Source organism: Podarcis liolepis, assembly GCF_965112155.1.
Source record: "Podarcis liolepis genome assembly, chromosome: 10".
In the NCBI taxonomy this organism is placed as follows: Eukaryota; Metazoa; Chordata; class Lepidosauria; order Squamata; family Lacertidae; genus Podarcis; species Podarcis liolepis.
The window spans coordinates 20243750-20258393 of record NC_139562.1 but is presented as its reverse complement, the minus strand read 5'-3'; the positions used below and the strand labels follow the sequence as shown (position 1 = coordinate 20258393).

At 42.6% G+C, this 14644-nt stretch overlaps 1 protein-coding gene across 13 annotated transcripts in view; it reads left to right on the top strand.

The window, feature by feature from the left end:
- The window catches only part of DENND5B (DENN domain containing 5B), a 101594-nt gene that overhangs the window by 41075 nt on the left and 45875 nt on the right, over window positions 1–14644 (top strand). For 7 of the 13 annotated variants that reach the window (XR_014516277.1, XR_014516280.1, XM_083461836.1 and 4 more), the window contains exon 2: window positions 7599–7664. The exons of the other annotated variants lie outside the window; for them this stretch is intronic. Coding sequence is in view for 4 of the 7 variants with exons in the window: in XM_083461836.1 (XP_083317962.1) it covers window positions 7599–7664 (66 nt within the window). In the remaining 3 variants the exon portion in view is untranslated. The remainder of the gene's footprint in view (window positions 1–7598; window positions 7665–14644) is intronic. 13 annotated transcript variants of the gene reach the window in all.

Below are 14644 nucleotides of genomic sequence, written 5' to 3'. Positions count from 1 at the left end.
GTCCAGCATGTTGTCAAAAGGGTTCTTAACCCCAGTGCTAGCCCCTTTGTTGTCCACCTGTCAGCAGTCTTTGTCCTAAAGAGAAGCTGTGCTGCATCAAGCCAAAGGCCGGTCTAGGTTGCATCCTGTTTTCTCAGTGGCCATGCAGGGCCTAATGCAGTCACCCTCTCCCTGCTTCTGATTCTGAGCAACTAGTGTACAAGAGGTTTACTGTCTCTGGCAACCCAGGGTTCCCAAACTTGGGTCTCTAGCTGTTTTTGGACTATGATTTCCATCATCCCCTACCACATGTCATGGTAGCTAGGGATGATAGGAGTTGTAGTCCAACAACAGCTGGAGACCCAAGGTTGGGAAACCCAGAATTCTAAACGAAAAGTCCCGAAATAATCTGATACTAGGTTATATTAAAGATTACAGGTTCTGCTGCATCTCCCAATTGCAGGACATCATATGGCTTAGGGCAGGGTTAGGCAACCTAAGACCCATGGGTTGGATGCGGCCCAATCGCCTTCTCAATCCGGCCCGCGGACAGTCTGGGAATCAGCGTGTTTTTACATGAGTAGAATGTGTCCTTTTATTTAAAATGCATTTCTGGGTTATTTGTGGGGCATAGGAATTCGTTCATTTCTTTCTCCAAAATATAGTCTGGCCCACCACATGGTCTAAGGGACGGTGGACTGGCCCACGGCTGAAAAAGGTTGCTGACCCTTGGCTTAGGGCCACTTTGGTCATGGTCCCTCCGTGCTGTAGACTGCCCTCCTCAGAGAGACCTGCCAGGCCCCTTCCCCTTTGCTTTGCTGAAAAGGCATGGCTATTTTTTTATAGAGCATTTTGTGGAATTCACTCCATAACAGTGGTCTGCTCTATCTTACACAGCTCTGTTGCTGGTGGTTTTTAATGTATATGTTGATTTGCTTTATTGAGAGAGGTGTTGTTGCTTTCCAAAAACAGCAAGGCTCGATACAAATATCGTTGAAAAACAAATGTATTTTTAATCTGTCTGGCACTTTGTAAATTGGTTGTTTCACGTTCTCTTTTTATGTGAGGCTCCTTTGGAAGAGTTTGGTATTTAAAAGCAGGATAAAAGTGCCTTAAATAACTAACTAAATGATATAAATAAATAAGTAGGTAGTCTTGCTGCAAACACTTCACTTCTGCTACCTACACATTAACCATGAATAAGCCACCCTAAAAACACCCAGACAGTTCATGATATCCCATTGTGATATGTCAGGTGAAGGTGTGAATGGGCTTTGTGGGAAGTAACCTCTGAAGTAACCTGGTTTCTTGTATCCCACTAAATTGGTGGTTTTTAAAATGTATTTTTTATTAATTCTTTGAAAAAAAAATTTATCACATAACTCCAAACATGTTGCACCCCACTACATTGTTGACATCTCCTAGGATTTTGCTTTTGAAGAGATTTTTTTCCTAGATGAGTTGAAAGAGCTTGACAGTCATGCCTAAGCTCACACCCCTGATTTTAACTGACATGCCGATGGAGGGTAGGAAACATTGATATGCTGGCTGCTGGAATAAGCAGTGACTGCCTTGGAAAAATGGTTCTTGAAATGTAGACTTAAGAAACAGGGTGTGGTGTTGTTGTTTTTTTTGGGGGGGGGTCATCTCTAGGCTTTAAGCCTTTTGCAATCCTGCTTGATTGTTCCACGCAGAGATTGGATAACATTTGGGGAAGGGCTGTAGCTCAGCAGTTACATAGCTGTCAACTTACAGATTTGAAAATAAGGGACCAGGAGCCTTGAAAATAAGGGATTTTAGTCTGCCAGCTCCCGAGCCAAAGGCAGAAAACCCAGCCAGTTCAGCAGCCAAACGAAGCCTCAAGTGGTGGTTCCCACAGCGCAGCAAACCGGCAAAGGGGGTGCAGCAAGGAAAACCACCGTCACCTTTCCGCTGGGAAGCGCTGAGCAAAGGCGAGTCCCCAGGCAACGCGGCCGATTTGATTGGCACAAGGCATGCAAGCTCCACCCCCAGTTGTTCTTAGACTCCTTATTGGGTGAGCAACACAGCCAAGAAACACAGTTGGAGACTCCCTCCTCCCTGGCTGGCAGGGAGGGAGAGGAGCTGCTTCCTTTGAAACCTGGGAAATTTAAGGGAAATCATCAATAAGGGACAATAGCAGGACACTGCGCTGGGATAAGGGAGTTTCCCACCAAATAAGGGACGGTTGACAGCTATGAGCAGTTAGCATCTCCTTTGCATTTGGAGAGTCCCAGGTTTGATTCCCAGCGTCTTGGGAATGTCCTCTGCTTGAAATGCTGGTCAGAATGGACAATGCTGAGCTGTTAGGTAGCTTCCTTTGTTCCTCATGCTAGGGTTATTTCTACTTTATTCCCATATTTTATAACCTGCTTTTTGCCCTCTAACTGGAGCCCCCAGGCATGCTTATGAAACCACAAACGTATTTTCTGAATATTGAATGCATTCACTAACACGTTGGGCTGAAAAAGTGGCTGTATTCAGAGGTACTCATTGCATCTTGCTTGCAGCCTGTGGTTTGGAGCTGACCAGGGCTGTCAAACTCAGCAATGCAGACCATAGTTAGCTGTGAAAATGAAAGGTGGGAGAAGAGGGGGAAGAGGAAGGAGCATGTCAGTTCTCAGAGCAATCCATGGTTTGCTTTGACAATGCTACAACTGCACAGTTTCTCCAAACTATAACTTCCCTCCTCAAATATAGATTGGACAACGTTTTAGCATATTTAACATGTTTCTGTAGTAGAATTTTAAGCACTAAACCATTTCATTTTCATGAGTGTTGTACATCATGTACCTGAACTGCTTATGTAGGTGCTAGGATTACCAATGGTGATAGATAGCATCTTTTGTCTCCCACTTCCATATTTCCTCTGTGGCTTTTGTCTAGTCATAAACGGAAAACAGAATATATGGCTAGTTTGGGTGTGACAATATAAGCAAGTTTCTCAAGCCTGTTATACAGTGGTACCTCGGGTTACATACGCTTCAGGTTACAGACTCCGCTAACCCAGAAATATTACCTCGGGTTAAGAACTCTGCTTCAGGATAAGAACAGAAATCGTGGTCCAGCTGCGCGGCGGCAGCAGGAGGCCCCATTGCCTAAAGTGGTGCTTCAGGTTAAGAACAGTTTCAGGTTAAGAACGGACCTCCGGAACGAATTAAGTACTTAACCCGAGGTACCACTGTATTAGGGTTTGAGGGGGGCAGTGGGTGGTGTTGTGAAACGGTGCTAGACCTGGACTTCAAATCCTTGCATTTATGTTTGAGCTCTGTTTACAGATCCATTCTCTGCTTCGAAGCACATTAGGTTGCCTCCGACAGAGTTGGGATCCTTCTCAGCCTCAAGCTACCTCTTGCCTTACTGTGAAGATAACGAGGGGAACCAGATGTGATCACGCTGAGCCCCCCAGGAGGAAAGAATCAGGCTTTGGGGGATTAGGTCATAGGTCAGCCAGAGGAGATGTGTTGATGGCAGCCTCATAAAAGCTAGTGTCATTCTTGGATTGGAAAAATCTCCACTTGGAGGTGGTGGTGATAAAAAGGCCACCACTGTGAGCATTAACAGTCTGGAAACATTTTGAATGGATTTATGGCAGCCGTCCAGAAATGGCCTGCGCTGCAATTTTATGGTTCATGTCAACAAAGACAATCAGTTAAATGAAATTAAACCCTGCTGTTGACTCATAGCTGTATAGTTCTTCTGAATTAACTGTGCATGCAAAAGATTGCAGGTTCATTACTTGGCAATTCTAGGTAGGGATGGGGGAAGGATGTAGCTTGTTGGGGGAGCATCTGCTTTGCATGCAGAAGGGCTGGCAGAGATTGTGCCTGAAACCCTGGAGCGCTGCTGCCAGTCAGTGTAGACAATACTGCACTAAATGGACCAACAGTTTGGTCTGGTTTAAGGCAGCCTGCCCATGTCCATTCCTTGTTTCCTATGATACAAGATAATAAGATTAACTTCGGGTTGTTCCAGGTGATCATCCCTCACGAACTTGCCTTCTTGCAAGGGTGACAGTGCTGTCTCTTTTAATGGGTATGTGTGCTGTATCGAAGCTTCACTCCGTGGGTGTGCCTTAAATAAAACGTTAGCAATCCTATGCTTAGAATGCTAGGACAGAGAGGCAACAGAAAGGAAATGTCTCAATTCCATGCGTGTTTGGCGTGGAGAAAAGAGAGGCTCGGGGCGAAAAGAAAATTGCTCTCTCCCATGCTTAGAATTCTGAAAATGCCAGTTCTGCACCTGCTTACTGGTGCCTTTTGGTATAAGCCTTGTGTGTGCCAAGAGTATTATAAAATAGCTTGCAGCTAGCAGTCGAAATGCAGTGGGGGGTGGGGCGTTGAAGCCGATATATGCATGAAGTGGAAGTGATCGTATCTCTGAAAATTATGCATATGATACGAACTGTAATTGAGCTTTTAGTTCCTCAAGGCAAAGCGCAGTTTATGTATGTTGGGTCTCTATTCTGCAAGCAGCCGTGGTGTTTGTGCTTGTGTGTGGCTTTCACTTGAATATTGTTCAGCCGGAATCTTAAGGGTTGGTCTACCTTTCAGATTGCAACACCGCCCCCCCCCCTTTGAATGTCTTTGTTATTCTGCTGGCATTTGGATGTGTAGCTATATTAAGAAACCAAAGCTGTTGGTTGGTATAACGTTACTCTCCAGGCAGACAGTGGAGATCCTTCAATTGAGGTCAGGAGGTGGAGGATGGGAAGGAAGTCTAGAATAAAACACCCTTTCTCAGATTATATTTTTGAAAAGCTGTTGTTTAAAGCAGTCAAATTATTCTCTGCTGGAGACAAAACACACACACAGAGAGTAATTTGAAAAGGATTTCATGTGCTCTGTGAATTGTGTTATAGACCCAGCGAATCAAAATATGAAGAGTTTTATTGCACTCTGTGAATTAATATTCATTTTAATGGGTCTTGCTGATCAGTTTACTTCAGGGATTTGCATAACTTGTAGACTCAAACAATCACAGCGAACTCCTTGCGTTAAGTGCATGAATACTTCATAGCAAAATGGGACAGCCCCTTATTTATAAGCCCAGTAGACCAACATTTGATATAACCGAGCTCTTGGGGAATGAATGAAGGAGCTTTATTTGAAAATATTTGGGTGTCTTGTTCCTAAGTGTATTTGTAGGTCTTGGCTGTGTGTGCCTCAGTTCTATGTAGAAGCTAATCAAAGAGGAATGGCTTGCGGTAATGAGATCTCTGAGGCCATATAAACACAACCATTTTTGTCTGTCGTTATAGCACCATTAGTATACTGCTCGTGTATTCATTTCTGTCAGCAGTGCAGGTTGACACTTCTAAGTGTTCAACCTGTTTTGTCTCTCACTTTTCTGTCTTTTTTGCAGAGCGGATGATCTCTAGTTTAAAAAACATGAAATGAATTAAAAAGGGCTGCCCAAATGATTAGTCTGGCTCTAGCCAATAAACTTGACCTTTAAATTTTAAGTGTTCATATTACATAATCAAATCAAGGAGTATTTTTTTTATAATTCTGAAGGAAAGGGACAATGTATTTAAAAAGGGGGTGCCTATTTGCCCACTAAGTACCACTGAAACAAAAGATCTCTATAAGCATCATTTCAAAAAATCTGGAATTCACAAGAGACTGTTAACGTTGGCTCAGCCTCTCCTACGCTGAACGTGCCCCCTTCAACAAGCCCACATTTCATTGGATGCGAGAATCAGACACCCACCTCCCATCCATTCTAAGCAGGTGGTTTCAGGTTGCTGCAAAGATGTGCAAATCTCGTGGGCTGCTTAAATTTCTGTCAGACCTTAGTGCCATAGTAAACACAAATCGTATACCAAAGAGAGGTTGAGTTGGCAATGTGTCTAAAATTATGCATATTTTTCCTGGCTTAACCCACATCTTTAGTACAGGTAGTGCGTTCCATTTCTGCCAGTTGTGGCGAGGAGCAAAATGCTGCAGTAGGTGCTGAAGCTCTGTCTCTGACCACGGAAAATATAATGCTCTGTTTCTCAGGTTTTACTGGGCTTTGCCCTCAAATTTTCATGGCTACGTCTTTTTGCTGCTGTTGCGAACTAGAAACCGTTTTTCCAAATGGAAATCTCAGGTTCTCAGATTTCATGTAAAGATGGCCTGTATGGAATCGTGCAATTTGTCCAACTAGCCTAACACTGTATATGGCGGGGATGAGAAATCAGGAGCCCAACTCCCATAATCCCTGCCTGTCAGCCATGTTTTGTGTTTTCTTCGTTTGGTTTCTTGTTATTGAAAAATTGAATAAATACCAAAAAGGGGGAGAGAGAATGGCATTACGTGTAGAAGCTTTCCTTGTTCTAAAATACTAATTCCTTTTCATTGCTGATTTTAACATCTCATATTTTGTTTGTAGATGGGGCAGTTCAGGTGTTGGCATTGCCCACGGTGGCAACCCACACATGTTGAGAGTGTTGCTTTTAATACTTACTTCCAGGCACCATCCAATCGCCAGCTTCCAGAACAATGGGCAGGCATCCTCCAATTTTGAGATCACCCAGTTAATGCTGCCTCTTGGCATCCAGCCCTTCTGTTTAACCCTGTCATTCAGGGCCCAGGGATGGAGAACCGTCCCACCCTCCACACGTTTGGGGCTGCAGGGAATGCTGCCTTGGGGAATCCTCGCACTTCCTTATTTTCTCGCAAGGTCAGGGAACCTTTAGATTTCCAGACTCTAGCTCCCACCAGGTCTAGCCAGCATGGGAAATATTCATGGATGATTGGAGTTGTGCTCCAACAACACTTGAACACTCAATCCTGAAATGGCTTTCCCATGTTCTGGCCAAATGCTGTACGTAAGTAAATATTCCCAGGGTATTTTTGGCCACTACATGGTAGTTTGATCGCCATAGTACCTTTCTCATAGTAGGTGTTCCTTTAGTCCAGGCATAGAGAGTGTGTAGCCCGCCACGTGTTGTTGGACTACATCTCCCAGCATCCTCAGCCAGCAGGGCCAGTGGTGATGGGAATTGTAGTCCGGCAACATTTGGAGGACCGCAGGCTTCATATCCCTTCTGTGGATGATGTCACTATTCTGTACATTGGTAGGGATGGAGAATCAGTGCCTCATGGGTGGCTTCTGACATACTTCTAGCATTAACTTCTAAACTGTACTGTACTGCACTGTAGCCTCTTAGAACACAGATTAAGAATGCTTCCCCTTCATTGATGCTCGTGTGGAGGCAGCGATATCTGAACTACCCCCTAGTGTGTTCCATTGCTGTTTACTATCACAGACAATGCACAGCCCCTTTGGAAAAGCAGCACAAATTTGAAATGATTGAGCACATTAAAAAAACACCTATTGTTTGTCTCAATTGGGTTCCTGCAGGAGACTTTCCTGGTGGGCTGAGCTTTGTGTGGATATGTGTGTGTGTGTGTGTGTGTGTGTGTGTGTGTGTGTGTGTGTGTCCCCGTCTTAACATGCATTGTTTCATTCTTTTGCTTTCTGTCAGAAGCAGTGGAAGGAAATATTGCTACTTCATGGTGCATGTCTCCTTTTCTTAACCATGTTTTTGTGTGTGTCTGCACTTTCTATTCATTTTGTTCATACGTGCTTTTTGTTTCTGTTGTGTTATGTAGTCTTATACCAGTGGCTAGAAGCCGATCGTCATGGCAGGAGCTCAGATACTGCAAACAGAACATCAGGTAAAAAAAAAAAGATGGCGGATGCTTACTAATTTAATCTCCAGATTTCCTGTAATCACACCCATCTTGCACTTTAAATTCAATTGAACACTCTTCCTTTGATTGGTTCGATCTTGATTGATTCCTTGTAATCAATAATCAATAAATCTGTTATTTCCCCTCCCACCACCCTGTATGGCAGATGTGGTTATATGCCAGAAGAAGACAATCTTTTTCTTCAGTCTGGAAATGTCCCCTACAGCTAACCTGAATAATTTTTAGGATTTCCTGTGAAAGGTCATAACAAGTTTGTTTTGCTTTAATACTGTCCTCCTACCTTCAACACAAATTCCCAGAGTGGCTTTCAGTGCAAAAAAACTGAAAACAGCATTGAATTAAGAGCAGCATTAGTTCTAGCAGAACAACAGTTGCCTGACTAGATAGAAATTGAATCAAGATTCCCCACCCCCCACAATTCTGGTACCAAAAAGATTACAGATTTTGGTACCAGGTGTAGCTCTCCGGGCGAAGAGTTGCAAAACATGGGGCACCATCAAAGGAAAGGTCACATCTCCAGTTGCCACCTGCCTCACTGACAGTAGTGGAATCTGGAAAAGAGCCCTTTAGGCAAGCATCTGAGTTTATAGGCAAGTTCTTGTGGGAGGATGTAAGGTTCATAAAGCAATGTTTTATCTTCTGGAACAGAGATGGCATGCCAGCTACTGGGGGGGACCGGGGGAGATGGAAATTGCTCTCACAGTTCCTAAGGAATGGTCTGCAGTAATAACTTTAGACTCCAGACTTGATGGTCTTCCACCTGCCCCCTTTTGGTGGTCATGTCTGTTACTGCACTAAGTCAGCCCTGTTGTGTTTGAAGGAACCTCTTGCCCATTCTGCCAAGTGGGACCCTGGAAATCCCCCCAACCCCACCCCAAAGTCCTGCACTGATGACAGCTATAAAACAGTACTGTTTCCAAGGCAGCAAACAATGCAAAATTATATGCTGTATTGAAAAACTTGCCATATTTCCTTTTTAAAAAAAATGTAAATACTAATTAGCAATAACCAGACTAGACTGTAGGTCAGATATGTGGGCTGCTTCAGAATCAACACTTCTGCCAAATACCATGTGAGGAGGTCTGAGGGCAAACATGGAAACATGGCTGCCCCATGGTTTTCTGGAGGCAGCTATGTTCCCCCAGGTAGAATCATCCTAAAACTGGGAGCGTGTCATCATAGCCCATCACTTCCAGGCAGATTTGCAGAGCCACATTTTCAGTGTGTGATAGGAGTCATGCTTTCTAGCTGTTTCATCTGTTAGTATGGGGGGACGGAGGAATGGAGCTAGTCAGATGTTTCTGATCTCCACTTATCATAAGTGAAAGACGAAAGGATGCCAGAGCTGTGATTCATTCTCGTAACAGCAAATCATGGTTTGTTCCTTTTCTTCTTCCTTGTTTAAATCTTATTTTAATTTTATCCATATAACCCAAATAGCAAAATAGAAATGCCATAAAACAAACACATGGAAAACTAAACCAAACTAAGGTTGGCATATGTTACACTCATAAGAAGAAATGATAAAGCTGGTTATCCGGATATTTGCGATAAGATACAGACAAAGTGAGTGGAGAGCACTGTCATGAAAAAATTAGAGAACTTGGTTTGTCTAGGTCTCCACTGAATACTCTTTGCTGTGCTTTTATGTAGCCCAAAAGTTTAGGGTAGTGAAAGGGTAAATCCATTGAGAGAAAGTAGATTCGCCAGGATTTTCCTGAACCAATTTAATTAGAATTGTCAGCTGACAGAGATGGCTTCCATGACATACAAGTCCTGTGGAATCTCCCTAAGGCATGCAGGCATATAAAAACATCTTATATGTAGCAAAGGCACTTCAACAGAATTCGTAACTAGCTATAACTGAGAGTGTTGGAGTCTGATAAGTGGACTAGAAGGGCTTGCTGCTTTTAATCGGCATCCTATTCCTGCACTGATTACACATTTCAAATACTCCCAATGTCCAGGTTCCCAGTAGATTTCCAAACCCATTTGTTTTTGGGAAAAGTGAAATATTTTAATGTTAAGCATATTTTAATCCTGATAAAGATATTGTCTGCAATATTCTTGAAGCACTGTGGGCTACTTATCTAAGAGCACTATATGATGCAACTTTAATTTACAGCTTAATGGAGACCACTTAGCTCTCCATATAAAACAGAGAGGTGCTAATTTAACAGCAGCATCCATAACATTTAGTTACACATTTGTAAGCCTAAATTGCCCTAGATTTTGCAGGCAGACAAGAGGAAGGAGTTAGCTAATTCTCAATGTTTATTTTGTTCATTCTTGCATTTACATCCTGTCTTTCCGCCAAGGAGCTTGAGGTAGTATACCTGGTTCTCTCCCTTCTCATTTTAGCCTCAAAACAACACTGTGAGGTTAGCCTAGAAGACAATGGCTGGCCCAAAAGACAGGGTCTTGGGGAATGCTCACTATGCACAAAAGAGGAGCCTCCTATGTGCACATAGGACATAATGTTCTTTTCATACCCCCTGCACATACAAAACTTTCATATTGGCATCCGAGTCTCTAAATAAATGATGATCTTGCAGTATTTTGCAGTGGGAATGACTTATGGCTGCACAAAGTTCCTGCCCACCAGCCCCCTTCAGAAGGATGAATAAAATATATGCACATTCAGCTGAATACAAGGAGGTTCCTGAGCACATAGAGAAGCCTATGTTTGTGTGCTCAGGCAAACATGGGTCGGTTTCCCCTTCAGACCTTTTGCTTAGCATGTGATGGTCAGGGTGGGTCCCACGAGAACACTGGAGCCAGGGCATGAGGGCTCCCCCCCCTCCATGTGTCCTTAATGCATGGAATAATAAGTTCAGAAGGTGGATGCTGACTAACAGTAACAAGTATGTTGCATCTAGGAAAGTCTTACTTTAACAATGAAATCTGACTTGAAAGCTAGTGTAGCATAGTGCCTAAAAGTGTTGGACTTGGACCATAGTAATGTGTGCAAATCTCCATTCATCCTTGATGAAACTTTAAAGGACACTCAAAAAAAATGAAATGTTACACTTGTAAGCCAGTATTTACCTTTATTGTTAGTCTAATTTTGCAACATTTGAAACTTCTAAATAGGAGAATCCACAACACTGAGAGCTTGTAATAAAACATACTGTATGATATATATTGTCAGACATTCACAGTTCTGTTTTCTGGAGTCTCATTTTTAGTAGAGTTTTCCCTTCAGCTTTATCTTCATATATTCACAAGGAAAAAATGGCAACAGATTAATAAAATACAACTTTATTGCATCACACGCATTATTATTTCTTCAATAATTTCTAGCTCTGTTGCAGGTCTGCGTTGGGTGAAATCCTCTTATTGTTTTATGCTCTGCAGTTCCCATTAGTTTGCATATCACTCACAGAGTGCCACTGCAATGGTAATTTATTATAGTAGTTCTCTCTTGGATTAGGACGTAAAGGCTTACTGCCATAATACTGCCTATTATGGGATTTTAGAATGAGTGTGAGTGGGACACAACAATATTTGCAAAGGCTTAAAAGCAAATAAATTGCACCATTTTCTGTATTTCAGAACATGAGTTTGAGTGCATGTCTGCAATCCTGTGCACAGTTATCTAGCCAGGTAGTCCCAATGAGTGCATTCAAACTTGCTTTTGACGAATAGTTTTTCATTTCCTGCATCTTGCCAAATGTGAATTAAAATAAGTTACTGAGCTAGTGCAGTTTATAAGTTAATCTTATAATTATCAATTTATGACACCCCCAAGACATGCATCCCTCACCTTTGCAGGTGCTTGAAAACGTCTTTATTTTTGCAGTACAAAGTAAGCAAAAGTAGAACTACTGGAACTCTTCTCAGGAGAGATTTGTGGATTATAATTTTTTCAGCTGAGAAAGTAATTAATTCCAGTGATAGTTATCCAGCAAAATGAATTTTTTTATCTTTAAAATTTCAAAATGTGCATGTCTCAAATACCTAGAAAAACCTACAATTATATATAAGACACCAAGATCCATATTTATTGCTATGAAGGTGATGGAGCAATTCTCATATGAGTTTTCCAAACTTCAAAGCACTGGCTGCCCTACACAACAACATATGCACCAAGCAGATAAGTCTACATAACCATACAATGTTGCTCTACAACAAGCAGTAATCTGCACCATTTGTTGCAGCGTTTTCAGTCCTTTGTTTGGCAGCCTGTATACACATGTGTATTTCTCTGTGTTGTGTTGTATTTAGCCCTCCTTTGCAATTGCTTTTCCAAACTGGGCCTTACTACACATTGCATCTTTTTGTGTTAGTAGCTATTATTTTTTCTAAAAAGCAAAAAATGAGCAGGACATTTTTGTCCAATTTTAAGCAGAGACAGGAAAATGTATGTAAATGTGTTGAGGTGTATATGTTCTGGGAAAATAACAAACTGAGAATGGCTTTTATGAGTCTTAAAATATGTTTACTTTTAGGTGTATATTCTAAACAGATATATTGCTGAAAAAATGAAAGTGGTGAATTTGATGAGACTCATAGCTGGAGATGTGTACATCATTGCTTGATGAGAAGCTGTTTTATCATGTTTTTAATATTCTGTTGGGAGCTGCCCAGAGTAGCTGGGGAAACCCAGATGGATGGGCGGGGTATGAATAATAAATTATTATATTATAATATATTATATTACAGCCTTCCCCTGGCATAAGTGTACAGTATTACAAGATAAACATTGGCTTGCTTCTGTGTAAAGTTTCAAAATGATCCTAACCAGCAGATTGTACCTTGCTGAGTTGAGTGAGAAGTTCAGCAGTTAACGACAGGCCATTCTCTAAGGGCAGGTATGGTTTACTAGAAGTTGCTAGACTACAGTTCCCGTCTTCCCTTCCCATTGGCCATATTGGGGCTGATAGGAGTTGGAGCGATAACAGCTTCTGGGGAGCTGAAGTTTAGCCACATGAGCTATGGGGCTTGAGTGTGCCTTATGTCTAAGGTGCATTTTTTATGTAGTTTTTATGATGCACGAGGATTCTGAGATAGACTTAGGTACTCCTGAAGAAATGTGGAACTACCCCAACAGAAACTTTCTTGTAGGTGATAACAAGTATTCATTGTTTTCTATCTAGCATTTTATAGTAGGGATGGGGAACCTGCAGTTCTCCAGATGTTGTGGGACTCCCAGTACCATCAGCCCCAGGCAGCTGGGACTGGGCACAGAAGTTAATTTAGGGTCTTGCCATCAACCCAACCCTTTAAAGCAGAGGAAGGGTAAGCTCCGTTGCACAGTAGAAATCTGTTCCACTAGCAGAGAGGGGGGATCCACCAGGACCATATAACACCGGTCCTAAAGGATCTTCACTGCTCTCAGTACGTTTCTGAGCACAATTCAAAGTGTTGGTGCTGACCTTTAAAGCCGTCAATGGCCTCTGTCCAGTATACCTGAAGGAGCATCTCCACCCCCATCACTCAGCCCAGACATGGAGGTCCTCCTCCGAGGGTCTTCTGCTGGTTCCCTCACTGAGAGAAGCGAAGTTACAGGGAATCGGGCAGAGGGCCTTCTTGGTAGTAGCATCCTCCCTGTGGAACACCCTCCCTTCAGATGTCAAGGAAATAAAGAATTACACAACTTTTAGAAGACATCTGAAGGCAGCCCTGTATCAGGAAGTTTTTAATGTTTGATGTTTTACTATGTTTTTATATGTGCTGTAAGCCCCTAGAGTGGCTGGGGAAACCAAGCCAGGTGGGCAAGGTATAAATATTACTACTACTACTACTACTACTACTACTGGATATTGTGCTATACTTTTGGGGTAGATGGGGAATGAGGGGCCAGCATTGAAACTGATGGTGCTAAATTGAATCATAGAATCATACAATAGAATCATAGAATCCTAGAGTTGGAAGAGACCACAGGGGCCATCGAGTCCAACCCCCTGCCAAGCAGGAAACACCATCAGAGCACTCCTGACATATGGTTGTCAAGCCTCTGCTTAAAGACCTCCAAAGAAGGAGAATTGAATCCCCTTTGCCTTGTTTCTCAACCAAGAAGAATGTAGTGGGTTCACTTTTCCTTTCTGAAGTTCCCATCTCCTGAGGTTTGGTGCTATCACTGTCTAGGGCCAACCTGAGATATTTTGCCACATGAAGCAGGTGACATAAAGCACACCACCATAGGCAAGTCTCCCGTGCAAGCCCAGTTGAGATGAGCCGTGGTCTCCTTATGCAACTTCTATTTAGTTGCGCTTTCTGCTAGAGAACTCTGGTGACGCCATACCTGTTAGGCAGTACAATGTTCAACATGGAGGTTTTCAGAAGTGCAAATAGCATCTGCTTGTGGTGGGCTGATAATTATCACAATCCTACCAAGTGGCTAGAGAGAATTCAATGCTTTCCTCCCTAATGGTGCCAATGGGGCATTTCCTGGGTTTAAATCACCTTGGCTGCTTGCTAGGATCCTAATACTTTTCAGCCCCTTCCCCTGATGCTTTTCTGCATTAAAAACAACAGGGCTGCATGGTCAGTGCAAAGATGCAGTTAACATGGTGTCTGTTCTGGCCCTGTGTAGAGATGCTGAAACTTCTAGGTTTCATTGATCAGGAGTTTTTTGGAGTGCCTCAGTGGACCTTTCTACCAGCTTTTTTTTAAGTATATAAACATGGGCATTCCTCCCTTGGTGATGGGGAGCTGATCCCTGGATCACATTTTTCACATTTGCTTCTTATTGTAGACACTGTCGTATACCATGCAAGTTCATGTGTCGCCCTTCTTCTGCTGATCTTTTCCCCACTATGCCAGAGATTAGACTGAATACATTAAACTTGGGCAAGAGTATTAAGTTGCCAGTTTGGCTCACAGCCATTCTACAGCAGCCCCTAATGATGATTGTGAGTTTTCAGCGCTGCATTTAGTAGCTTTAAAGTGCACCCACATCAGTTCAAATTACAGAGCCAAGTTAACTGAAGGAAGAAACG